This window comes from Corvus moneduloides, chromosome 5 (assembly GCF_009650955.1).
Source record: "Corvus moneduloides isolate bCorMon1 chromosome 5, bCorMon1.pri, whole genome shotgun sequence".
In the NCBI taxonomy this organism is placed as follows: Eukaryota; Metazoa; Chordata; class Aves; order Passeriformes; family Corvidae; genus Corvus; species Corvus moneduloides.
Genome location: NC_045480.1, coordinates 8,070,154 through 8,097,783, shown reverse-complemented (window position 1 = coordinate 8,097,783; position 27,630 = coordinate 8,070,154). Strand labels below are relative to the sequence as shown.

The window sequence follows — 27,630 nt, the reverse complement described above, 5'->3', positions numbered from 1 at the left end:
TTCCCCCTCCATACATTTCCAGAGTTACGTTCACTCCTGCGGCCGTACAATCTCAGTCCTACCCGGCGGGAATGGGCAGGAGCAGCCTCCACCTTCCCACACCCTCACCGCCACGGAGGGGGGGCATTTGCAGCCTCACGACCCCTTAAGGGGGCGGTTTAAACCCTGGGGAAGCTTTTTTTCCCCCTTCCCATCGGTCGGGTCCCCCCCCCTCCGGTTTTCTTTCTGATTTGCACTGATTGATCCCCCATTCCCCGGGGAGGGAGGTGGGACGGGTGGGCACCTCTCCTTTACCCCTTTATGCTGCCCCCGACCTCCCGCAGCGCCGAGGAGGAGGAGGCGGCGGTCAGGGGGGAAAGGATGAAGCTGCAACAGCCGGGACTCCGGCTCGGCATCGCTCCTTTCCGCTCCTCCGCCACCCAAGAGTCAGGCCCAGCCAGCGGCACAAATCCTGCGGCAGCCTCCGGGCGGGGGGGGGCGAGGGGCAGGCGGGGGACCCGCGGCCCCGCAGCGAGGGCCAGGTAGCGGGGGGGAGGAGGGGGGAGCGAACAAAAAAACCCTTCTCTGGGGAAGAGGGAAACGGGAGCTGCGGGCTGCCCGGGCAGATGGAAACGGTAAGTTTGAGGGGAGCGGAGCCTCGGCGGAGGGGGAGTCCCCGGGGGAAGCGCCGGGGCGGCAGTGGGGCGCGGATGCCCCGCCACGGAACCCCTCGTCCCCCACGCCGCCTCCGCTGCGCTTTTGCCGGGCAGGGCCCGCGGTCCTGGCCCGGGAGGGGGCTCCCGGTGCCCGCGGCGAGGCGCGGGGCCGGGCGGCAGCATCCCCGCGGGCGGGCGAGCCTCACCGCCGCCGCTCCCGCCTCCCGCCCGAGGCCTGCGGGAACGTGCCCCGGGTGCCTTCTCCCTTCCCGCGGGGAAGAGCCAGCCGCGCTCCCGGCCTACCGACCTGTGCCCTAGCGCATCCTTCTCCCCGGGGAGCCGGGCGAGGCGGCGGCGGTATCTCAGTGCCGGGGAGCAGCGGGAGCCGAGGCGACACAGCGGCAACAGCGGCGGCGGCGGCTCCGGCGGGTCCTGCGCGGCGGCCCCGCCCCCTCCTCCGGCCAGAACCAGCGCGAAAAATCGGCGGCGCTGATTGGCCGCCGCCGCCGCGCGGCCCCCGGAGCGGCCGTTTCAAATCCCCCCGCGCGGAGCCGCCCGCACGCGCGGCTGCCGGGAGCGCCGCCCGCCGGGAGCGGGGCCGGGAGCGGGGCCGGGAGCGGGGCCGCCCGGCAGAAAGGGAACGCCGGCTGCCAAGGGAGGGAAGGCCACGGGGTGAGGTGGGGCCAGACCCGCTCGGGGGAGCCTGGTTCGCCGCCTCCAGGTGGGCGAGAGCGGGTCCAGGGCCCGCCCACCCCGGTGGGAAACGCTTTTTAAAAAATATGTTGTTGTTATTATTTACCTCCCCTGGGGTATGGGGATGCTGGCCGTGAGCCGTCCCTAGGCGCGCAAGAACGAGTTAACCTTACCCCCCCCCTCCCCCCCGCCCCGCCCCATAAGGGAATATACAGAGGTTGGTAAAAAATGTTTCGTTTTAAATATCTTTTGTATTACTATTTATCTCCTCCTGGCCGGCTGAAAAGTGCTCTCCTCACCGCTGGCATCAGCCACTGTACACGTGCGCGTTCTGAAAATCCTGATTTAAGCCAAATGTTTTGACTTTCCTTGCAACTGCACACAATTTGGAGGCTGTCGAATGGTTGTAAGAGCCGAAGTGTGCCTGGCTGCGAATTATCTGGGCTGTCTCTTCTGGAAGTATGGCCTCGGTTATTTTATTTTTTTTACGCTTGCATCAAAATAAGTACATGTGCTTGCAATTTGCCAATTGAAAACATAGCTTTTTTCTTTTTCTCTTTTTTTTTCCTTAGGTCAAATTGTTAAACAGCCGTCATGTTACAATAGGAACAAATATTCTCATGAACCGTTGCACCAGATAATGTAAAGCAGGTAATGGCTAGGTTTTTTCAAGCTTTCAATGGGTTAATAAAGGATTTGTGGAGCACTGAGAACCTGTGCTTGTGTACAAGGCAGAGAATAAAGTTCCTCGGTGCTATGGATACTGTATTAACCTGGTAACTACGGACCTGTCGCAACTCCTGCCAAAGGTAAACAGATGCTAATTGAGGGAGGGGAACACACCAGCATCATACTTCATGGATAATGGTGAAATTAGGCCATCTGTTGCAGAAGGACTCTGGCTATTTTTTTTTTTAACGTAATCCTTAATTTACTTTCAGATGTTAAAGTTTGTTGATGTTTTTAGGTGAGTGTTTAATGGTGGCTGCATGGCAGTTAGAAGTGGAACAGTGTGAATTTAGTGCTAAGTACTTAGTAATGAAAATCTTAATCGTCTGATTAAACTGAAGGTGGCTGAAGGAGATCTGTCTGTAGTGATAAAGGTACTTTAACTTGTTTTACAGCCTTTCTGTAAAAAAAAAAAAATACAGTATCTTCAAGGTGTTAGACAAACAAGATTTAGCTCCCTAATGTTAGTGTTTACAGCACTAAAGAGAAAGATAAAGCGCCATTACATTTTAAAATACCTAATTTGGATTAAGAGTCATGACAGTTTTATCCAGCTTCCTTTCTAACATTCAGTTAAATGCAGTCACAGCAAAACTAAAGATCCTTTCTAATTAAAAATAGAGATGCCAGTATAAATACAAATATATAGAAGTACAAATACATGAATCCTGTTGTTTACATAATGGAATACACAGGCTTGCTTTTCTTCTATAGTTGAACAATAACGCTAACATACTAAAGTACAAAGCATGCCATGTATGCAGGGGTGTTTTCTATTCCCTGCCCCCCAAAACCCCAAACTTCAATGAGAAACATAATTATGAATAGTTGGCATGATACAAACGCTTTATCTATGTTCTCTTGGGAATAAATTCTGTGTGCAGGCCCAATGATAAAAATTCATCTTTACATATAACTTACAAAAGAGAAACAGATTTTCATTTTGCACTTATCACTAATGCATAATATCCTACAGATAACACAGTTCCTATGTTTGCCTTCTGTGTCAGTTCTTTAGGTATAAGTGGAAGGATTTTGTTATCATGGTCAAGGTGACAAATCTTCCTTAGGCCTTACAATTCCTGTAGATCACTGGCCTTGTCTATGAGACCAAAATTTGCAACTGTGTCATTACGTCCTGATAGACCCACCATGCAGATTTCCAGGAAAGCTTATGCTGGGAGTTAGCACCTTTAACTGGAATACTACTTTATATTGTAGATAGACACTGGTGCAAACTTGTCCAACATCTTGACCCTTTAAATAAAAACTGTGCTTGCAGGTTTTTTAATTTTCAAAACAATTAGCTGTTTCCTTGAGCTCTTATTGTGGTAATAAAGATACCTATTTTTTCCACAGCAGTATATAAAGAGGCTGGTCCTTTGCAAGGGTGTATAGTTATATGACAGTTCTGAAAACTGAGCTCAAAAAAGCTTTAACTTCTCAAGGTGTAAATGTACATGCAGTGCAGAACGAGCTTGTGCTGACAAATCACAGGCATGCTGCATTACACTTGAGCGATGGCTTTGAAGGAGCTGAAGGAAACATCCTCTAATCAGTTTCTAGTAGTCACAATTTCCCAGGCTGAACCTCTTGGAGATTTTGTTTTTCCATTATTATATTTCCTTGTGATTTTAAATTAGCCAATATTTTTTAACAGTTTTGGTTTCAACGGCCTATCCAAGAAATATCAAAGATGCACAACTAGAGCAGATAAAAGTACTCATTTATTAGTGATTCTTGTTTCATTTGGTATCTAAAATTTTATTGCTTCTTACTTTCAACTTTTATATTGTGTTAAACAGTATCACAATTGATATCGCTCTGTTCAACTCAAAGGCATTTAAATAAATGTAGTGGTAGCATATTGTCCTAGAAATATTTAAATATTTTGGAGATTATCAAGTAGTTACTAGGCCGAAAGATAATTTGCAATTCAAGCACTTTTCCAAGACCACTTATTCAGCAATAACTGAAGTCAGTGCCCCTGGTTTTAGGCATGTGCTAGGATGTACTGGAATTCTGAAGATGAAGGAAGTTTTGTTTTGTTGCTGCCACAGGGACAGCTAGTGCTGGACAAGCCAAGGCCTTGCACTGCTGTAGTTCCTCGGTTTGGCAGAGCTCAGGAACAAGCAGTGTGTGTGTGGCACTGCTCTGTGTAACAGTGCAGAGCTCCCTCCTTGGAGAGTTTGGTCAGTTTAAGCTCATTGTAGATCTCTGTGGCAGGAGCCTCGTGTCTACGTTTCTTTCCTGTATGGATGCTAAGGATTGATTGCTTTCTAAATTTCTTTCTTGTACCCTTCTTTATTTTTTTTAGGATTTTATATCATAATCTGTCTAGTATGTATTTTCCTGAATGCAGATTATCTTGGTGGCAATGTTAACTCAAAGCAGTGTTAAGCTGAAGTTACATGAGTGTAGTCCATGTATTAATCAGATATTCCCAAATTCGTAGAGCAGCACAGCATGTTTGTAGTGTTTATTGTACTAAGGTGTTTAATAAGATAAGGCCTGTACTAGCCCATGTAGAATCTATAGATGTTTTGTTTCACAGACTTCTCCATGTATTGGGGGTGAACACTGAAGACATTACAGTTCAAGCTGTGAATACACTGGTAAAGTTAATGCTGCCCATTGTCCTGTTTTGGTGTAGCACTGATGCAGAAATACTTGCTCAGTGTTATCCCTACTATCACTGTGACACTTTCATGCTGTCAGCCCATCACCTGTGCACTGACTTTTGCCAGCAGTCCATGCTTTTTCTTTGGGTTAACAGAGAGTAATCATTGTTTTCAACCTGTCTGAACCTATCCTTAGCTATGTTAGGTATAGCTAGACAGAGACACTGATCTTCAGTCCAGGTTTCATCACAACTGTTAAGAAAAACCAGCATGTATGTGTTTGTCTTTGACCATGCAGCATATTGCATACTGTTTAATATGGACATGGCAAGCTGCTGATCTAGAATTAAGAGAGAATGAAATATGAAATTTAAAATCAGTGTTTCAAACTATTTTATATCAAGTGTACCATAGTCATCATAAAACAATAGTAGTAAATGTGTTCTAGAGAACTTAGACATACATTTGCTAATTAATTTGAATGAAAATTCATTGAAAATGGTTACTTGAAAAATTTGATGTGTATTAGAATCACTTTTAAATTATCTTGAAAATGAGAAGGTACAGGCTTTTCAGACTTTTTGTGTAATCCCATTTAAAAACGGAGTAACAGTATTTTTTAAAAGAAAGTTGATTCCTTGGGAAAAAGAAAATAATCTACTTCGAGAATTTGAAACAAAATTAGTCTCTGTCCAAATGAGGGACATCTTAACTGCAGCTACAGTTTATGGCTTAAATGCTGATCAGAGTAAAATATGATTACCTGATGAAAAAACACACTTAAATGTGAATGCTCTTCATACTATGAGTTATACACCAGCCTGTGTTACTAGGTATGTTTTCAGATAGGAAAAGAAGGGAATAAATGTCACTTTTCTTGCAAATACCTATTTGTGTTTGCATCATTTGTGCTGAGCAGAAGGAATGGAAGTGTAATTGAGGGAGCAAAAGGAAAGTTGAAGACATGAGGGAGTGGGATACATCTTCAGGGCAAGACAGAGGCCAGGAGAAAGGAAAACTGAAGAGCATGTCCCTGCTGTTTTCCAGTGTTGGGATGATAAAAACCATCTGTATACGAGTTCTCAGCAGCTAACATGCTTCAGCTTGGTATAAGTAACTTCAGTGAATCAATAAATTTATCTATAGAAGTTATATGTCTTTAATTATCTTCAACATCAGTATGACTTTATTCTGAATGTCAGCAATGTTTAAATTAAATAAATCTAATCTACGTAGAAACACACAGCTTGAGCATTCAAAACATATTAACTCTGCTATCTATTGATAGCACAGTATGTTACTGTGTTGCTAAACATAATCTCACTGAGAAGTATAAATTTCAAAATACATTTATAATCAGAAATAATGTTTAGCACAGCAGAGCAAAAATACAGTTTTTTGCAATGTGTTTGGTATGCATTTCTAGATCTTACAGAGTTAAGCTTTAGCCTTAACAAGCTAAGTCTTAGCTTTCGAGGAGCTGTAATGTAGGTTTGAATATTAAATTCTTCTGCATTTCAAATTGCTGACTTACATTTAATCTTCATGTAATTATTGGTCAGTGATAATCACAATGTGGTAAGTTATATAGCAATGGAAGTCTTGAAGAGTGGGGTTTTTTTCATTTTGGCAGAGAAGTGACTATTGATATTTCCACTCTCTGCTGATGCCGAAGAATAAAGTTTGTTAAGGGTTGAATAGGCCAGATAGATAATGCTACTACTGTTTTCAGCAGATGCTAATGCAGTGTTTTACTTCGCACATATATTAATCTTTTCTGCCTCAGTACAGAGTGGTGAGGGTAACTATGTCGGTCCTAAAGGTTAATTTCATTCTTTTTTAAGGCATGCATTATTCTGTTAACAGTAATTGCTCTTTTTTGAATGATTAATTTGATCATATGAACTGTTTCTAATTATGCTGGTGACTGGCAATTTCCTGTACTGAGAAATTGTAGCTGTGATCATATCCTATTTACTCAGTATATATGCCTTGAGAAAAATGCTCACTAACAGGCATTCTCAGAAATATCCACTAATTTCAAGAACTGTTTGGAGACTTTATATAAGATGCTTAGCACTTGTTTTACATTGGTGTTGAATATGTGCAAATGTACTTGACAAATGAGGGCTGAAACAACTGGATGTGAGGCACAGGATGAGCAGGTTTGCAAATGCAGGCCTATCTGCTAAATTATCACCTGTGCTGTCACTGGTGTGAAAACTGAAAGGAGTGGGATGTGTTTCTTGCGCTTTTTACAATGTTCTTACACTCGAGCTGGATATGCTCACTGCTGTAAGCTCTGTTTGCTTGCTTCAATTACTGTTAATGAGGCAGAGCGTGCGCAGTGCCAGCCTGTGCAGCACTGAGAAACTCCTGCTTGGTAAGCCAGCCCTGGCAGGGAGCAAGGGGCTGCTGGGCTGCCTGCAGGACTCAGACTGTGCTCCACTGTCAGCAGCTCAACCCTACACACAGCAATGACCCTGCGGAGGCAGTTCTGGCTCCAGTGCCAAATCTGCATCCAGTTTACAAATAGCAGAAAAACATTGGGCTGTCTCAGCTGCATTTACAGCAGCTGAATTTAACTGTGATTCAAATGAAGAATGTACCCAGCAGAGAAGAGGTGCTGGGCTTGGCCAGGGTGTAGGACACTGCCTACATGAAGTTTCACCCATTCTCTGTTGTCTCACGCTGAAGCTGGGCATGGTTGTAGTACCACTCTGCTAAGAATAGCATCATTCCCATGGACACAAGCCACTGGGAGTTGAACACTCCTCCTTTTGCAATTACTACAGCAACTGGCCATGTAGTATTTTCTGAAGGGCTGATGTTATATGCATCTTCTGGGCCTGAGCTGCTTCTTCAAAGCAGGAATAAACTGTTTGCACTGGTTCCACAGAAGGTGATAGGCACTTAAATGGCATTTAGAATCAAGGAGTCTGTGAATCAATGCCCCAACTTCTGTCTCACCCCAGAAGGTGCTTCAGAGGGCCCAGAAGAGGTACTTTTGCCTCCTATTAAAAGTACACCACTGATAACATAACCAGGAGCTGCAGTACCAGGATCCTGAAACTGAGCATTCTCTCTGGTAATCTGACATTCAAAGCCTTCAAGGGAAGGCATTCAAGGCCTTCAAAGTGCAACTAAGTGCTTTGCCACAACATACCATCTTTAATGCGCATTCTACATGTGTTCCTTACTTCACCTACACTGGTAAAACTGTTACATTTGACTTATATTTGGAATCACTCTAGTAAATAGATGTACTTATCAATAAGTAGTCTCTGCAGCCCCAATCATGCATGCTCCACTACAGCTGTACTGCCCAGTGCCTGTGGGGACTCTGGTGTAGCCTACTGTAGACCTCCAGGAACAAGTCCCTCACAGTAAATTAAAGAACTTCATCAGCTGTTCTCTGGCTCATTAGAGTGGCACCTGTGATCCCTACCCCTTACACACACGCTGCTGCTCCAGCTGCATATTGCCCTTCCTGATTACCTTTGCCACCTCTAAGGCTGGGACGTTTATCTCTTTGTGAATCAGCTCAGGCACTGCTGCAGTTCTCAGCCTGGTGCAAAAATGTAAACCAGCTCCCTTCATGAGTGGATCACGAGTTCTGCTTTAGTGTTTTGAGCCAGAGAGCTTCTGCTGGTCAGCTACAATTCATTGTCTGCCTTCAGCTGCCTGGTGCCATCCTAAATAACTGTGAGGTGTGCTCTCAGAATTTACCACTTTGCTGACTGTACAAACAGCAAATAGAAATCTGAAGGATGCTTTGGAGATGCTTTTTACAATGCAATATAAACATAGTGAGTGGGCCTCTTCAGAAGTCTGTGGATGTGCTCACACTGGTATAGTTGCTGGGCCTAGCTGATTCAGGAAAGAACATAAAGAAGTCATTGATTCAATGGGAAACATTTACCCAAGAGTTGTGTTTGAACAGCTTATGTCTCAGAACGGAATTCCACTTCGATAATTCTCAATATTCATTTAAAAACTTACTTTGGCTTCTGAGAATTAATTTCTAGGTTGGTTTAAATAACCAGTTATCATATTCTTTCATTTTCTTTTCATAGCATTGTAGGCAAATTAATTGTACGTTAAGTCTTGAATAATTTTGAAGATTTAATTTATGACCCAACTATACTTGCCTTTTAAAAAGTCCAAAGAGCAGAGACTTATAAAGCCTTACATGTTCATATGGCACCAGTACAGGAGCCCTCAGCATGTGGGTGTCCTGTAAGCAATATTGAAATGTAAATGTTAAATAATGATGGCTTCTAAAGGTAAGAGCCATGGTTTTTCCAAACGTTTTGCACACTCATGTGTATGTGCCAGGCAGATAAGCACTCTGGAGTTTGAGAGATGACTCCCTTTTGAACTATAAGCATCCCATCTCAGTATGATTCCTAGGGAAAAAGTCTTGTTCCAAGCGTTTTGGATTTATGTAGGCCCTGTGGAGTTCACTGGTGGGTTTATTTGGCAGGTGGGCCTTATTAACCTGCCAGCAAGGGACTGTTTGACCTGCTTAGGTTTGTAGAGCTTGTAAATAAAGATTCTGTCAGGGAAGAGAGATTCTCTTGTGCTTCAGACTATTTATATCTCTTCTAACTGTGGCTGTTAAAGCTTATAAAGAAACAGAAGGTCTGGGATGTGAGACAGAAAACCCTGAGGGAGTTTTACGTGTTGTATTTGGATTGCTGTGTTAATATCCTAAAATAAACACAGCATGACAGAAAATGGGGAATATTTTTATTGTAATTATTATTAACTCAAAGACATAAATTATTGGTTATTGAATGGAGCATGGCTGAGCTTAGCTGCAGAGGACAATAAAATAACCTCTTAATTTAACACTAGCAGCTATTGGCAATCAATGGGAGCCAGACATTTAATCAGCTTCATTTCCCTCTTTTTTTGCTTTTTCTTGTTTTGCATTGTTCTCAAGTTTAATAATTACTACTATTAACATTTTTTACAGCTCAGGTTAATAATGAATACAATAACTTTACAATAAATTGTAAACATAATAAAACTATGACAGACTTTCCATCAATGGAATTCTTTTAATTGGACAGGAATATTATATTGAAAGGTGTGTTGTATTACAGATTGAAAAAAAAAATCCCTTTAAGAAGTCTTTTAGTCTGTCTAGTGCAGGTCTGATTATAGGGTCCTTTCTAACTCTGCAACATGTAATTTTTAATAGGTGTATCTTATTCAGTGAAAGGACTTTATGCTTTTTTTTATATTACTTATAATGTAAGAAAATGTTTTTCTCTTACTCAGAAGCTATCAATTTGGACTAGCTGAACAATCTTTTTGAGGAAGGTTACTTCTGTTTCAGCAGACCTACTCAGACACCCAAGTGCTACTTTAGATCAAATGACACAGGGTTCAGCATCTGCCAGAGTTGAGATTTTGAGTCTGTATTCCTTATTCATTCATTTGAAAGTCAATTTTGCAATATTTCTGCCTTCTGTCCTGAATGGACTCAATAAATGTTTTTTGACCTTAATCACGTTGGACTGATCTGCTAGGGAATGTTTTAAAATATTAAGTCACCAGTTTATAGAGAATCTGTTGAATTTACAATTACAAACATACTGTCTGCAGAAGTGTTTCACTCATGAGCTGCTGCTCTGGCCCAGGAGAACTGGCTATTGGGAAAGGACAAGTAGGGTACACTGAGTGGAGAATGGCTTCCAAATTCTTCTAGGCACCAAAACTTTACAAGTGGAAGCCACTCAGGAGAAATGTGAAGACAGGCCCTTTCTTCTTTTGTTTCACCTCCTTTCCAGTGGGCATCTCTTTTATGAGCTGGATGCCCTGGCTCCCAGCCCTGCTGTGATGTGGGACTGGCAAACTTCTGTGCACCTGTTCCAGGGGGATTAGCCACTGGTGACAGCCCATACCCAGAATTTCCTCCACAGATGGTATTACCCTTCAACAAGTGAGTCAGAACCACTTGACTTGGAGCTTTTTATAGTTGTTGAGGGTAATGATAATCATCCTAATAAAGTAGTTCTTAATCTCTCATACTGAATAGTTTGCCAGTGGTTGAGGAAGATACCAAGCTCCCATCACTCCCATCCCTATCAGCTTTACCAGCACTGGCAAAACACTGTTAAGCTTTTACAATCATCTGTCATTAGATTGGGAAGTGAGTGTTGTCTGGTGGATGAGATACCAGGCTGAGGCCAGAACTGACTCCGCTAATTAATTCACCATTGGGAAATCTAGGACTGTATTACTTCCTCTGCTGTTTTGGTTTTCCTAACAATAAATACATTCATTTGAGAATTCAATAAACAGCTCATGCTGAAAATCAAGTATGCCAGGATTGGTTTGCAGAACTGGGCTTATATGTTAAGTTTTCTTGTCCAAAAAATCAAATACTATTCTGCATTGTATTTCTACATGTTGATATGCACCATATTCCACTATGATGCTAATTGATTACAGAAGTAATATCCACAGGGTTTTTTCTCTTTTGTCTGCTGCTTACAAAATTTTATGTCATTCTAGTAGTACACAGTTTTTTTATATAAATACTTTATTATTTTGAAATTCTCCATATAGTTCAGGGAATAAATGTCCTAGATATGATTCCACTCAAGTCTCTAGTTTCTTTTTATCTTTTTCTCTTCTCCTTTTTATCACTTCCTTTCCCTTTTTTCCTTTTATTTTTTTCTCCCTTTCTGCAAGTACATAAAAAGAATCAGGCACTTCCTGCTATCCCTAAGCACAAATTTAGTTCCTGGTATATCCACTCTAACATATTCAGGAAGGAAGGAATAATTTTTCTGAGGCTGTCATGCTTTTACAGTGGCTGCAGTAGCTGTAGCTCAGGCTGTAGCTCCATACTGGAGGAACTGTGTAATGTTTGATCTTTGGAAGTAGTAAGGAACAGGCCCATTCATAGGTGAGAATAATATGCATTGTGCAGTGCAGTGAAGCAGACAAATGTTCCTGCATAGAGGAGACTACATCTCCTAGAACTAAAACAATTCATACCAGCCACAAAATTCACTGAAATACCAATAATTTTTTCCTAAAATAAACCCCTTCTATTCCTGGCTAGGATAAAGTAAGACTGATTAGGTACCACTTGTAAAAGGTGGATTTTATGAAAGAAGAGGATGTTAAGTGCTCTAGAGGAGGATTAGCAGGAGAAGCATGATAAGATAAAGATTTGTCTAAAATAGGACTGGGAAATGGCTAAGTGGGAACTGTGAGCTGAGTGTGTGGGAGGGAAGGAGGCAAGAATTCATTTCACCAAACATTTAAGAACAGAAAAAAGGCATGGATGGAGGGCAGATTTCTTTTTGTTAGTCTGCTTAAAATTGACCTGTTGATTTCAGTTCCTGCAAGGCATTAAGACTGTGTTCAGTGGGCTTTTAATGTACATTTATCAATCAGTTTGTTGTGAGTAGTTTCTATCTGCTCTTTCTTCTAACTACTCTCTTTACCTCACCAAAAAAATCCAAGAGGTAACAACCAGCCTGATTCACCTTTCAATTCAAGAAGATTCTACTTGATGTAGATCCAGCTGCTTTGCTTTAAAGATATCAGCTGTTAATTTTAAGCAGCACACTGTAGAGCACTGTGTGCTCTAGCTTTCACCTGTGAGCAGTCAGGTCCACCGTGCCCTCATACCCCTGTGTAAGCCTTCTCCTGGCTCCCATGGCAGCGGATGTGAGGACAGAATAGCACAGAGTGGGTTACACTGTTGGTGTGGGAGGGGAAACAGCTGCCTGGTAAAGCAGCCTTTTGTGGAGTATATCAAGTTCTGGCCCTGTTTTGCCATAAATTAGCTGGTTTAATAAACATTTCCTGCAGCCTTTAGTAAACAGACTGTTTCATGCTTGAACTTACTAACATGCTCTTATCTTTGCTATAAAATGTATATAATCATGAGAGATTTCCGAGCGACAGAGTGGATTTGTGAAAACATCCGCATAATGTTTTTCCACTGCTTTCAGCCCGTTCATGGATTTGCTGGCTGAGACAATGTTTGGAGTAAAGTCACATGATCAATCTGCATTTTCTTGCAGTCTTTCTGGGCTTTTGCACCACTCTTCTTCATGCCAGGTATTCTGTTGATATATAGATCCAGGCTCCTTCTTTTAAGAGTAATAAATCAAAATCACACAGTGTTTAGGATTTCAGTCAGAGAGATTATGTCAAAATTAGAACATTCCCGAGTGAAGGTCATATAAATCAATCCTTCAGTTATTCCATTTTCAGTTTCATTGTAATGAACAGTCCTCTGCTTGCAGTGAGAAAGCTTATGGTGCTGGAATACTGATAAGATGATACTGCATTCAGAGAACATTTTCGACTACTGGATGAAATCTGCAATGCGATATATGACATATATGCAAGGGTCTGAGTTGAAAAGTCTTGAAATTGTCAAATTATAGCATTCTAGGAATGAGGCTGGTTTGAAAAATCGTTGAATCCTCTTTATAGCAGAAAAAATTTTAATGAGCAAAGTAATAGCAAAGGGCTTGTAGTAGAAATGTAAAAGAAAAACATACCACTCTTCCAAGCTAACATGTTAAACAGGTTAATAGTATATTGTTGTGCATGCTTAACATGGGGGTGTGATTTTTACCTGGGTAGTAATGCATAACAACTAACATCACTTTTCCTACTTAAAATACTTGACAAGTGATGTTGCTTGTAATAACATAATGTAGCTAAGTAGCCATTTTAATTGCTTGTGAAATTGTAACACTGAGAAGGAACTTGGCGTTGGGATCAGACTGATGGGATTTGGTGTATGCTGCCAATTACTCAAGTTATTGTCTAAATTCCTTGATCAAACAGACACCGTATATGTACATCCTAATGTATATATTGAACCTGTGCTCACAGGACAGTATAAAGCAAATACTACTCTTTGAACACACTCCTACTCACTTTACCCTGGGGAAATTGCTAAAACATGCATATCTCTATTTTTTTACTATACACAGCCCTCCACTGATGTGCCAATACTCCAGGGCCTGTATGTTCCAGTCTATTTGCTCCCTTCCCTTTGACTAGCTCTGCACTTCCCACCAGCTTCCCCCGGGTCAGACATATTTGGTTACCACTCAGCCCTGATTTGCATGTGGCTTCCTCCAGTTCCTGTGCACCCCTGCCCTGCACAGAAGCACAGCTGGAGGCCACAGGGAGGAGGAGGAGCTCTCCAGGGTTCTATTCAACCTGAGGTGCAAGGATCTGGGGGGAAATTCCTCAAATCTGCCCTTCAATCCAGCAATCTTGAGTCAGCTTACAGAAATCCCCAATGGTATCACACTGGTAAAGCTCTCCATTGCAAGGTTAAAAATGGAAAAGGGAATTCTGACAACTCCTTATCTACCTGCCTGCATTGTGATATTCTGAGTAGTGCCCTGAGTGTGGAGCTTGCAGTCCTCCACTTGTTTCTGAAGGGATGGTAGACGAATGGATGTAGGAACGATTGTTACAGTGCAGATACTGCAACACGTGTATCAGACAACGAGGCCCATGGAAAAGAAATATATATGGACGGATTCTTGCTAGATGTTTCAGAGATGTTTATTTCTCCAGCCGCACGGCCGGGGCTCTGCCGAGGAACTGCTCAATCACGGGACCCGAGGGTCCTTTGCCTCGCACAGGGGAACACAAAACAACCAACAGGGAACGAGGGCAGGGCCAGGGAAACCCCGTGTCTCCCCCCAGGGCCCCTCTCCCAGGACCCCACGGCAGGGGGGGAGACCCCAACAAATGATGGTTGTGGAGGAGGAGGTGACAGACTTCCAGGAGCAATGATGAAACTCTGAGCTCACCAGAAGTGGGCCTGCAGCTGACAGATTCGATTTCTGAGGATCCATTCAGGAGCAATCTCATCATGCTGGGAATTGCAGTTAGCCCTGAAGCAATGTGAAACATAGCTTTTAAACAAAATTTTTAACAGGGATTTTTAAGGAGATGCCTTCAACATTATCTTTCTGGTTTTACTGGGCATCTAACAGCATCACCTTTTTATTGGCAGCTTCAGCAGGGACAATTGAAAGAGTCAGCCTCTCTGTGCTACCTGATGGATTGACCTGAACTTGGGCCACACAGGAAAAATATCTGCAGAGTTTTTACACTGCACCGAGCCTGCTGTTCCCGAGTGTAGGAACTGAGGGATGACAAGCTTAAGACAAAGCACAAGAACCACAAAGGCCAGTGATGATAACCATGTGAAAAACAGAGGAGCCAGAAGAAATGGGCAAGAGATAAAGGGGCACAGTAAGAAATGCACTGGCATATTATGCAGCTCTTCAGGAAACAATCACAGCTGTTAAGCAGCTCATTAGGGAGGAAGAAATCTCTCCATAATACCAGACTTGACCAAAACCAAACTGAATGTGAGTGTGGCTACATGAGCACGGGTTGTGTGTGCCTCTGCACTGCAGAGGCTTGAAGGCGGGTTTGCCACCAGCACACACGAGCTGGGACACAGCAACGTACAAGTAACCTTGGTGACAGAGGCAGGACTGAAACAGTGGATTCATAGCTCCCAGCTCTGTGCTCAGACCACCAGACTCCGTTCTCTGTGTGTTTATCAGCAGTGATGAAATACAAGACACTGCTGCAGGCAGCACAGGCAGCAACGCTCTCTGCTCACCCTATTTCTCATACTCTGTCCCTAAGCACTCATTTCTGGCTATGACCAGAGATTGCATAAAGGCACTCACAGGCCCCCTTGGTTTAGCCCAGTGTAGTCGTTCTAGCTTCCATAATGCCAAATGAAGCCTTCATCCAACCTAAATAAAGAACAGGATGTGGCACTGTAAGTTTCTTTGTTTACAGTGTCTTAATAAATTCTAGAACAAATGTACTCAATTTGGATGCAAAAGAACATTCTCTTACTGTCAGCTCTACAAGCTAGTCTTGAAAGCTGATAGTCACTGAATTCTTTTTGTCCTGTACATCAATGCAAGGAAAACGGTAGAAACAAAACCTGTAAATTTCTTCTGCAGTACCTCTTCCCTGCCTCCACATCCTGCCTCAGCACTGTCTGCAATTCTTACCTTAGCAGGTTTATGAAACGTCTCAGCTGAATAAAATTATGTTGTAACTGATACAGGAGAAGGATTGGAATTCATTTCATCTTTATTACAGTGAAATGAAATTAGTTATATTGACAACTCAGTTATGAAGGGAGGAAAAGCTACAATATTTTTATACCCATGTTAGTAAAATAACTTGATGATATGCTGCATTGAAAAATTATTTTTGTATGCTGCTATTTCACAAAATAATGTAAATATATGCATTGCATAGGTGTTTCTAGGAGCAGAATTTGCTCACAATAAATAATCTGTGATCTTACTTTGCTTCAATAGAATTCCAATTTATCTTCATTTTATTCATTCTCCTTGTGATACCTATTTGCACATAATAAAGACTCTTGGGGTTCTAATTAGTGACTTCTGTGGAACACCATTTACCACAGTGATTTGAGAAAAAGGTCAGTGCCTCCAGGAACCTGGAAAATACTTGGATTGGAGCACAATGTCTTTCATGTTGTTTTATTTAGGTAATTCAAAGTTTTAAACAGAAAGGTAAGATATAATGATTAATATGATGCCTACTATCACTGGAGAAATATATTATCAAAGTCTGTCCTAAAAATTTCTTTCAACCACATCTGTCATTTTTCATTTGGACAATATTGACTTATTCATCTTTTTGTTTGAAATGTGCTTTACCACACACATAACACAAACAAAAACCTCCCAGAGTAGTCAAAGAAAGGAAATACCTTTGAGATTAATCCCTTATATATTTCCATTAATCTAAATGGAGTAACAGCCATAGTATCCAGCCCATATACTCTGCAAAGAGAGAAATGCAGTTCCATTGACAAAAGGCATGGTCTGGTTAAATCAATTTCTATAGCATCTTGTCTCGACATATTTGAGAGCACTATCCTTCTCAATTAATGTCAGCTCTGCTCTGGGAATACTCTTTGGTAGTTAACTGTTGCTGTTAGAGAGCTAACTTCAGATTGAACACAGCTGGCTTACGTATTTTGCTGTTGATAGTCTTGGTAATGGAACAACAAATGCAAGGGGAACAAACTACAAAGCAGAATGCAGATTTTCAACCCAAATAAATCAACTTTAAGGATAAGAAAACCCAAATGTAAATTTCCTTTGACTGAGTCCTGATAAAAAAAAATTACAAACTTAAGGTAGGTCTTACAGTTTCCTTTTTCCCAGGTTTACATCAAAGTCAAACAGAATCCCCTCAAACAGCCCAACTCCTCACATAACACAAGAATAGAGAAGGAGCAGATAGGATGTTTAGGGAGGGTAGGAAGAAAACACATAATGTATGTGTGAGAAAGATCACAGATGAAAGAAGAAAGCCAACTGAAGAAAGGAGATAAAGGAAAGCAAGTGCAAGGCAGATTTTTAACACATCTCAGTATTGCTGTGGCTTTCATGGGTAATTAATTACCCACTAGAGGGAGATCGACTGTAACTTGTTGCCAGGTGGATTATGGCAGAAATTGGACTTCGTAAAGTGCAAAGAGGAAACACTGTGGTAAGAAAGCAAGAGAACATGCAAGTTCTTTTCCTTGGTAGAGTTTCGTTCTGTGTAAGTTACCAAGTGGACTGAGATCTCTTCTGTTTCTGAAATGGCTTTCATTATATTTCTACACAAAAAATCCCCACCTTTATTAACCTATTTTTTCTGTTGGTGAGAGCAACACGTGGAGCTTAAGGGTGGCAGGAGAAGTGTAGTGCTTGTCTAGGACTAACCAAACTGCCACAGGCCCCCAGCATGGGGTGAGCCATGCACGACTCAGTCAAGTGCCTTGAGACCCACTGACAGGACCCTTTAGTCCATCTCAAACACCTCCTTGGTTCCAGGCTAGGACTTGCATCCCACAGCTTTTATTAGCTGCCCATGGGTAATCATTTATGGTCTCTTACTCTCACCTCTATTTGTGCAAAACAGAGGAAGCTTTTAACATTCAAAGCAGGCTTAGGCATATCCTCTCCTCAAGGGAAACCAAGAAAGGAAGTAGTAGTGGATGCTTCGAATTGGAAACAGAGCATAGAAAAAGTAACTCCCACCCATTTGTGTCATTCCTGCTTCTGAAAATCAGTAGTTTAGGGACTTCCTAACTTCCGAAGAGGACATTGCTGCTAGACAAGCATGTGTCAGGGACTTCATGAAGCCTAGCTCCCTTGAGTGTGACTATTTTCTTGTTGAGCCTATTTATTTCTATTTTGGGGTTTTAGAACATCCTGTGGCAATGACTTTATATGAAAATATATTTCCTTCTTTTTTAAACCTTGCTCCCAGATAAACTGGTTTAATTAATATGGCACTATGAGCAGCAATAATAACCATTTTTTATTCACTTTCCTCCCACCTTGTTTTCCAGACCTCTTGTGTCCCTTTCCTGTTGCAGCACAGAATTCTAACCCCATTCTGGCTCCACTTATACTAGGATTTTTGAATTACATGAATGCTTTTCAGTGTCAAGCTGTTAGCAGTGACAATAGTCTTAACTCTAACCTTGCCTTTCTGCATAAGAACTGTTGAATACAGAACAACATAATGCAAACTTGGAAAAGATGCATAATTATTTCCGCACAGGAAGTTTGCAGTTGATAGTTTGGTGTCACAGATAGAAATGACTAGTCTAACATGCTGCGAACTAAGTCAGAGCCAAAACAATTATCTAATGCCTGTGAACCCTCAGGGTCAAATATACTCTCTGCTACCACGTGCAATGCCAGAAAAGTCTGCTGACAAACACCAGCCATCAAAAACACTTCTTCCTCACAAACTCCATGTCAGAATTTCCAAAGTGGCCTGTGGTTACATCCTGGTTACCTTCAAATTCCCTCAAAAATACTGCAGGGGGTTCTGGGCACTACTGGTTCAACAATTCTGGTTTAACAATTATTGAAAATATGGCATGACTTCATTTGTCAGTGCGCTGATATGATCCTTAAACCAATTTAATGTAAATGTAAAACAATGTATTTGCAAAAATCCAAATATAAGCAACACATTTACATTGCTTATCCAAAGCAGTATACAGAAAAGAAATAGGGTATACAGGACCTTTGCAGACCTAGCAGAGCAGCTGGCTGTGCTCTGTAAGAAAACTAGGCACAGGTGCTGGGATTGCGCCCAGGGCCCTGATTTCCAGCTGGCACACTGAAAGAGGCTTCCCGCTCAGGGAGAGTTAGATGTCTGTTCCTTGGGAGGAGAGGCCTCGCAGAGGGGAGGAAGTTGTTCCCTTGGCACAACAGGGAAGCACTGCTGGCTGAGCCAGCTTTTTGTTGGTATCTGTTGGGCATTTTTCCTTTTTCAGCTGTTGGATTAGTGATTAAAAATGATTGATATGTGTCATATTAGAATGAGTGTGGGGCTTACCACCCTGACTGATGAGCAGGCTGGATGGCTCACTTTTACCTGCTGCACAGATTAGTCCCAATGAGCTCCTCTCACTCTATCCAGCTGATGAACTGCTAGGTATTTACAGCTCCCAGCTAAGCCTTCAGTTTGCACACAAAATTCCCCCTTGAAGTTGCTTTCAGAGGAGAGCGCCTGCTTTGGGGGACTTTTCTTTCCCTGGATACTGATCAAATCCAATGGTAAAATTCTTTTATGTCAACTTTGTATTTTCTTACATACACGACTTGCAAACCACACTTTGTACACACATGTAAACAGGATTAAAGCATATCATGTGTTACTGAGAAAATGCCTAATTGCTTGAAGGTAGCAGGATGTTTGGGGGTGAATGCCTCCCAAGTCTGTCTCTAGGGGATACTATAATAGTAATAAAGTGAAGAGAGGCCTAAGACAGGCAGGAGAGAGGTTGCTGGTTACATGGGAAAGCCCAGACAAAGCGTCTTCTGTTTCTGATGCCTGAAATTCAGCCGCACAAGAAAAAGGCAGGATACTGGCAAAGCACCACTGGGATGTACTTGTGCTGATAGCTCTTTGTTGTTTTTCTATGGCTTTACATTTTAACAGGTATTTCCCCTCAAGATTCTCATATACCTACAAATCAAGTGTTGTCAACAGAGCTGCCACTTCACTTGCCTTGGAGGTTGCCATTCTTTCTGTCTCACAAAAACAAAGAATAAGATGTTAATTTTTATCTCTGGCCAAGACTTTTATGGTATTACCTGGCAAGCACCGGGATTTGATCTTATAAATACATAACTGCACTGTTCCTTTATCACTCTGTGTGAATGTCTCTGTTAGCAAAGGGACATAGCATGCATATGCATGTGTAAGACTGGGGGCCAACAGCTTAGGTCCTGCCGAGGTCAAGGCACAGACATCCAGACAAACACTGATTTGGCAAATTTACAGTATAGAGGATGGTTGTAGAAAGGGAAAGCGCACTGACCATTCCGAAGGAACCAACTCCTTTTTAAAATCTCTTAATCTGCTTTTCATTATCTCTGTGGGGAGGCCTCTTGAGAAAAGCAGCTCTTTGACTTGAGTAAAGGAGGGGCTGTGGGCTTGCATGCTGGAATGGGGAGGTCATTGTACGGCAGCACGGAAGATGGGAGTGTTAGTCGGGTCAAGGAGAACAGGATGAAAAAGTGTGAGATCTGTGGTACAGACTTGGTGTGGATTATATGAAAGGTAGAAGTCTTAAAGCTGAAAGGTAAATAAGAGAGAGTGAATTCAAAGGTTGGAAAAACACATTCTGGTAGGATTATTCAGTCTGACTATAAGGGAAAAATATGAGCCAGGACTGATAAGATCATCAGCAAACCAGCAAGAAAGAGGTAATGACAGCAGAGGCCCAAGAGGGCTAAATTCTACATAGGAATTTTAAGCATTAGGCTTCAGCAAATGAACATATCCATCTTCAATATTTTTCTCATTTGTTCTTCTAACAGAAATGCTTAGCTCTGCTCACCTCTTCTGAGGCAGAGAAAGCACAAATATGCCTGGGGGACAATAGGACTATGTTGCATTTTGCCTGCACCAAGTCACATACAGCTGTGTGCATATGCTGGCTGTAACCTGCTCCCCTCCAAACCAATGCTTATCATAAGCACCCTCAGCCTCGCCAAATTGCTAAAGAAAGTGATGTTGCTGCCATTAAAATGGCCCTTGGAAGTAGCACATTTTTCTCCTTTTTAGACTACAAACGTAAAAATTCTCCTAAAATGGTGTGCTAACCTTCTGCTGTTTCTTTAATGGACACAAACTGAAAGGTATCTCTGTTTTGCAGGGACCTCCTGTTTTTCCAGTACTCCTATAACACTGCCTGACTTCACCAGGAATTTTATGATATACAAGAAGTGCAGGAACAGGTCTACAAAATCCGGGATGGGGTGGGGGAGAGCCTTCCCAGTCGCATGCACTTCTTGTCTTGCTTCTTGATGGGTGCATAAAAGCAGAGGTGGCAGATTTAGGGCTTTTATTGACAGTAACACAACATTTGGTGTTTTCTTAAAGGCCTAACTCTGAGAGGCAAATGATGACGTAAGATTGTTGGCTTCCTGTGTTTCTAACTGCAGACAGGAACTTGCAAACCCTACAGCCTAAAAAATCCTGGAGGCAAAGAATAACTCTAAATGCATAGTGTTAAAGCCTGTCATTTATAAAATCAAACTGATTCATTTGAGGCACAACAGGTTACTTAAATACAGGATTGATGATTTTGCAGCAAAATCTCAAGTCTTTCTCTTATCAGCTGGAGCTAACAGGTGTGTTTGTAAAACTAGAGACTCCTTTTTTTTCCCCTCCTTCTGTATTTCTCAAAGCCTAAATCAATTTGCTTTTTATAGCTACATTCACCCTTTTTTGTCGTGCACACTACCTGCCCTCCCTCTGCTTGATCCTGCCTTGGCCAGAATCTTGTGGCTTTCTCCCCATGTGCTCCTCCAGTGCCCCAATCTCGCTTTGTGCGGTGGTTCTGCAGCTTCTCCTCCTGTTTGTTTCACATAAGCTCCATCTGCTGGGAAAAGGGAGAACCTCGGTGGTTTTTACTCTGAATGGGAAATACTTTTCTCTCAATTTGGAAAGATTTTCAAAATTAACTGTTTCTGCTCCCCCAGCTGTGCTCTTGCCTGCTGGCATGGCAAGTTTAACTACTGACAACCTGATATGTTATTTTTATGTCATTTTGTGTGGCTAATTTGGGTCAAGCCTAAGCAATCTTTTAAAATACCACTTTTTGACTGGAATTTGAGCAGGTAGTTAATTATCTTTGGATTGGGAATGACTGTTTGCAGCACATTATTGCTATCAAGGCACACTCTGTGTGGCTTTTCAGGGCAGTGTTTGAAGAGGCACCCAGGGCAGCCTGTTTCTGTGCTAATGCATAGTCAGTGCTGCTTGTTTTTGGCACATTTACAGACAGGACTCAACTTATGACCTGGACCTTCATACAGCAAATCTGTAACCCAGTCACCACTTGAACTTTTACCTTTGGGTATAACACTGACAGAGCAACAGGCTTCAGTATCCCATGAATCTCTCCTAAAAATTCCCAATAATGAATGGGAGTATTTTTTTAAAAAAACTACTAATAATCTGCTGGCTTTCTCCCTGGAGTAGAAACTTAATGCAACTTGCTACACAGTAATGTCTTTTTTTTCCCCCCCTTTCTCTACATTTACACTGAACACTGGTGAATAAAGATGAGGTTAATCCCATATTGTTAAACCCATTCAGGGAGACAACCTGAGGGTTGCCATGGAAACAGATTCTCCAGCCTAAAAGCGTAATTCTACTTCTAAGGACTGTCTGTGGACCTGCACTGATAGTAGCTTGTAGAATCAAACTCTGTACACAAACATGATGTTGCAGCAGTGAAATGGCAAAGGTGCCTCCCAACTCATCAGATGCTAATTATGCTCCCATCTCCTCCCACTTACAGCCCAGAGCATCAAGCACTGCACATCCTCCCTCTCCACACCCCGAATCCCATCTCCCGGCCCTTCCTGCCTTTGCTGCCAGCTCAGTTTGTCATCAGGGTGTCCTGAGGAACTGAGGCTGTGTCTGTGTCTCTGGCAGGACTGTCACAGATTTGATACTGTCACACAGCCACTGTCAAAAGCTATAGGGCACCTCAAGTTGGGAGTGGGGGCAGCTGCTATCAATCACCAAAAACATCAACAGGATCTAGGAGTGCTTCCTGGGACATGTCTTCAGGGAAGGGGTGACAAACTTACAGTTCTGTTCCCTGTTCATATTAACATTTGCCCCGCAATTCCTAGATAGATTTCTAAACTTCCTCAAAAAGAATTATGGATTCATCTGCTCCTTTGTCATGTCTCTGCAAGTAAAGCACAGCCCTAGGCATGTTCTCTGCTTTTATAGGTGTTATGCATCGTACCTCTTTCAGACAAGTGAAACAGTCCTGCCTTTGTGATATCACTGGGCTCTGCTCATATAGCAGTAAAATACATATTTCAATATTCACATAGCCTATAACAACCATCAAAATTTCCTTTTATTTGGAGGTTGTTTTGAATTGATTTAGACAACTCTTACCTTGCTTTTGCTTCTATTTAATATCCGGGGGGAAAAAAATTGATACTTAACATGAAATAGTAATCTTAGTTGTGTTCAAATGTTACATTTATTTTAATAATTCTCAGATACTTATTAAAGCCATCTAGAAAGAAGGCTTTGTATTTCTTCCTTTTAGTCTCTCATCCTATTCCTGCTGGGAAACATATTTTTCAGCAAGATGGCTGACAACTTTTCCAGACAACATGGTTGCTTTAAGAACCAGGTCTAAAATGGCTGTGTAGCAGTTGACTTGTTTTTTTTTTTTTTTTTAAACAAAACCCCAAAACCTTAGTAACTATGTGGTACTGTGATTTATTCTGGGGATAAGTGCTTTCTCTGTAAGCTCAAGGGCTGTTGCTCTGGCTGGAGTAGAAGATGTTTTTCTTTAAAACAAAAATTGACTCCTGGGGGAAAAGCCCATGTGTCACCTACAGTCACTCGGCCTTTTCATGTGGGAGCAATTTCTACAACTACTTGAAAATTATGAATGCTTAGTCTTTTCTTAAGCATTACTTCACAATGCTTGGTAAATGCACACAATCAATTAGTATTTTGAAACTGTATCTATTTGGGAAATTTTCACAGAGTGTATTATCAATCCTTTTCATATACAGTAGCAAACCCTGTAACTTCCAGGTATAAACAAATCTGGAACAAAAGACTGTACAAAAACATAACGAATTCAGCTCTGAAAAGGCCCATGCATCTACATTGTCTGCCACCCTGAATACTAATGAATTTAATGAAACTATTGAAAGGCTGGTTACTTGTCTGCATAAATGTATTGAAACCTCTGTAATCATCTGTTTGCTGTCTGAAATCTCTTGTCAATAGTTTAATGACTTCAGAGCATATTATTCTTCTTGTATAGGCTTCATATAATGTTTCTACATAATTAAGCAGCTTTGTTAGAGGAACTGCCATTAGTTGCCCCATTTCATTTGGTTTTGTTATCAGCCAACCAGAAAGAAAAAAAGAATAACAAGAGAAAGATACAAACCCAATCTAGTGAGAGATGTGTAGATTGGGAAGATGTTTGTTTGGGGTTTTTCTTTCAAGACTGCCATTAATATAAAGCACTATTATCAAGTTGCACATTTTAAATTATTTTAACCATTTAAATGCACTACATATTTAAATACTTGTAAAGCAAACACAGCTGGCTAAAAATCCTGCAGTGCATTTGGGAGCCTAACATTTTAAAAGTAGCTCTAATATTACGGATATAAATAATAATACCCATTAATTTATTAATTATCACTAGATGTAAAGAACACTGGCATTTCTATAGCCATAGTGAGAAGAGTGTCTCGATTTTTTAAAATATTCAGTCAATTGCATCTTCAATTGCAAATCCATCTTCATGAATACTTTTGAATTAAAAATGTAAGTAATATAAATTTCATCTCGATTTTTTCGTACTTTGGAGAAACCCTGAGGATTTTCTTTAAATACATAAAAGAACTCTATAAAATTACCAATTAATTTCATGCATTCGCCTAGTCCTAAGCATGAACAGATAAACTGCAGACTCATTTGCTTTTTATTGCTACGAGATGCTGTTTTCAGTCACGTTTTGGGTCAAACCTGAGAGTTCCTGCTACCCTTTATGTGTAAGGTTAAGTAGCACCTATTTTCTTTGGGGTTGAGGTACATGTAGAGGTGACCAAATGCCTGCTGCTGTAAGTTACCTGTGAAGCAGGAGAGGTCTGATCCCATGGCTCCCTTGTCCCTCTGGAGCCCTGTCCTTGGGGCAGCCATCTTGTTGACAGGGCTGGCAGCCATCTTGTCCACAGACAGTCCCAGCAGCTTTCCCTCCATTTTTTCTGGAACAAGGAAGGCATTAACACCCAAATCTCACGTGCATAGTTTGTAAAATGTCAGTGTTCTCAGATTAAATTACGATTTTTGCAGTTTGATTCTGGTTATTCACTGCATCTGGCAAAACAGTTAAAAATAAAGTACATACTGCATAATACTGTATTAACTGACTAATAAAAGATTTGATAAGAGATCCTACTGCTGGTCAGGATTCGACTAATATCTGAAGAATAACATGCTACTTGTAGTCCAACTATTAACCGGCACTAGTGCGGCACATCTGTCAATTGACAGATTTATGTGCTATTTCCTATCAAAACCATCACAGCTCCACCAGAAAGCCATTTCTTCTGTCACATCCCGAGATCCACAAGCAACACACGTGTGTGCAGCGGAACTGCTGCTGCCAACCTTCGGCCGCAGGCGTGTGGAACAGGGCCGCACACACCGCAGCATCACAGGGTCGTAGGGCTGAAGGGACCTCTGTGCATCATCCAATCCAACCTCTGCCAAAGTGGAAAGCACCGTGCCGATCTGGAGCGCTGCACTTTGCACTGGGCTTATGCGTGCCCACAGCGGCCTGGGCGGCTCCGTGAGGCACCGGCGCCCTCCCTTCACAGCGGGCACGGCCTGTGGCCTTCCCGGCGTGGCGGGGACCGCGGGCTGCGAGCGAACCACACTCGGGTGGAGAAGCCCCAACACCGGGCCAACCCCCAGTGCCCGCCGCAGGTCCCGCCGCTCCCCTCGGGCGACCGCGAGAAAGAGCCGCGGCCGCCCCTCGGTGACGCCATCCCCCGCCGCCCGGCGCCACCGCCTCCCTCACCGTGCGCTCTCGGACTACGGCTCCCGGCGTGCCCGGCGCCGCGGGGCGGTGCTGGGCGAACACGGGGGCTGGGCGCTGCTGGGCGTGTGGGAATCGCCGCGGCCCGGGCGGCGGGACAGCAGCGGGCCCGGAGCCGCCCGCCCGCTCGCCGAGCGCCGCCATGGCGTCGATGCTGCTGCAGAGCTGCGGGCGGCGCGCCTGCCGCCTGCCCCGAGCGCTGCGCCGCCCGCCGCAGCCCGGTGAGGCTCCCCGCGGGCCGCTCGCCGGCTCCGGCCCGCCGGGCCTGGCCGGGAGGCCACAGGGAGGGAGAGCGGGCGGCGGCGTCTGGGGGCTCCCGGCGTGGGCGGAGAGGCTGCTGCGGGAGGAAAGGGCCGCGGCCGAGTCCCCGCCGCTCTGTCCGCCGGGGCTGGCGCTGCTCCCGGCCCGGCCCGGCCCACGCTCGGCGGCTGCTGCGGCCTCTTCGCATGTGCTTCCGCGGCAGCGTGGTTGGAGGGGATGATTTACCCTAAGGGCAGTGAGACACGCGTGTCTCTTAAATGCTGGCTGGTTGGGGATGGGAAAAACACGTGCTTTTTGTTAAAGTGCAGGAACGCGTTACTACGTCTCGGTCCTGCCTGCCTTGCTCTCGGCGCGGCTTGGGTGTGAAATGGGGTTGTCACTAGTTATGCGCTTCTTTTCTTTAAGTACAAGAGGTTGCTTTCTTAGTCTATTAGGGAGGAACCATGAATTACCTTTTTCCAAGTGGCTTGAAAGCTTAGGAAAATTAAAAGGAAGCGCAACGTGTGATGCGGATTAATAATGAAGATAATTTGGCAGTTTAAATATCTCTGGGTGGTGACGCTTAGCGGCATGAAACAGCTGATAACTTGTGACGTTTGCGAGGCCTGTGGCTGCTCTTCACGTTCTGAGCTGGAATGGCAGGGGGTTAGCGAGGAATTGCCTGTCACTGACACAGAGCCCTGGGCTGGAATGGCAGGGGGTTAGTGAGGAGCTGCCTGTCACTGACACAGAGCCCCGACTTGTCAAGGGAGTGCTGTCACTGAGAGCAGTGCAGCTGCATTCTCCCATCCAGACAGACCTGATGAGCCATAGGGATGCTTGTTCATTGCAAAGAACAGCTGTCCTCTTGGTTACCAGTAGTCACTCAAGTGTGGTATCTTCTTCTAGTTGATGGTTTTTGTTAGCAACTGTTGTAAAGTCATTTATTTAGGTTGAACATGGACAGTGCCCTGAACAAAAAACTGGGGTATCCTAACCATCCAGTTTATTTAAAATGGGGAAAGGCACATCCGTGTACCTTCAAATTAGATGGGAGCTTTGATTCTTCTTGTGGCATAGCATAAAAAGTAGTGCTAATGATCGCTGCAATTTTGGTTGTTATAAATCTTAGACAACCTAAGCTGAAGTGCTGTGATAGAATCAAATAATTAGTGTGCTGTGGTGCACTGTGGTTATGATACAACCAATGCTTTTATTTGGAGTATTAATCTATTATTAACACATTCTTGTATGGTGTAATTTTTTTCTGTACTGCTTTGCTTTACTTAGCTCATCTTCTTTGCTTTATGTGTAAGTAGTCGAAGATTAAGTTAAAGCTAAATGCTTCTAAGAATCCTCCACGTTATTCCTGTGAAGATCAGACTGTTAAGTACTGGAAGCTTACACTTCTCTAGGGACTTACTTCATGATAGCATTTTATTTTTAAAAATTCTAAACATAGTAACAGTACAGCTATTCTATGTTAAAAACTTTGGTTTTG

At 42.9% G+C, this 27,630-nt stretch overlaps 2 protein-coding genes and 1 long non-coding RNA gene across 10 annotated transcripts in view; 2 read left to right on the top strand and 1 right to left on the bottom strand.

Moving 5' to 3' along the window:
- The window catches only part of NSD2 (nuclear receptor binding SET domain protein 2), a 99,733-nt gene extending 73,779 nt beyond the window's left edge, over positions 1–25,954 (bottom strand). For 2 of the 7 annotated variants that reach the window (XM_032110060.1, XM_032110067.1), the window contains exon 1: positions 943–1,084. The gene's annotated coding sequence lies outside the window, so the exon portion shown is untranslated. Of the gene's footprint in view, positions 1–942; positions 1,085–21,527; positions 21,666–24,918; positions 25,826–25,871 lie in introns of those variants that run through there. The other 5 variants (XM_032110065.1, XM_032110064.1, XM_032110061.1 and 2 more) reach the window with 5 other exon arrangements.
- Positions 507–15,879, top strand: LOC116444564. Its single transcript, XR_004240386.1, has 3 exons — positions 507–614; positions 1,901–1,979; positions 14,706–15,879. It is a non-coding gene; the product is annotated as an uncharacterized LOC116444564 (long non-coding RNA).
- A 12-nt stretch (positions 25,955–25,966) lies between the features above and the next one.
- LETM1 (leucine zipper and EF-hand containing transmembrane protein 1) overlaps positions 25,967–27,630 on the top strand; it is a 28,649-nt gene continuing 26,985 nt past the window's right edge. The window contains exon 1 of one of the 2 annotated variants that reach the window (XM_032110070.1): positions 25,967–26,110. In XM_032110070.1, coding sequence (XP_031965961.1) covers positions 26,032–26,110 — 79 coding nt within the window. In that variant the 5' untranslated portion in view covers positions 25,967–26,031. The remainder of the gene's footprint in view (positions 26,111–27,630) is intronic. The other variant, XM_032110069.1, reaches the window with a different exon arrangement.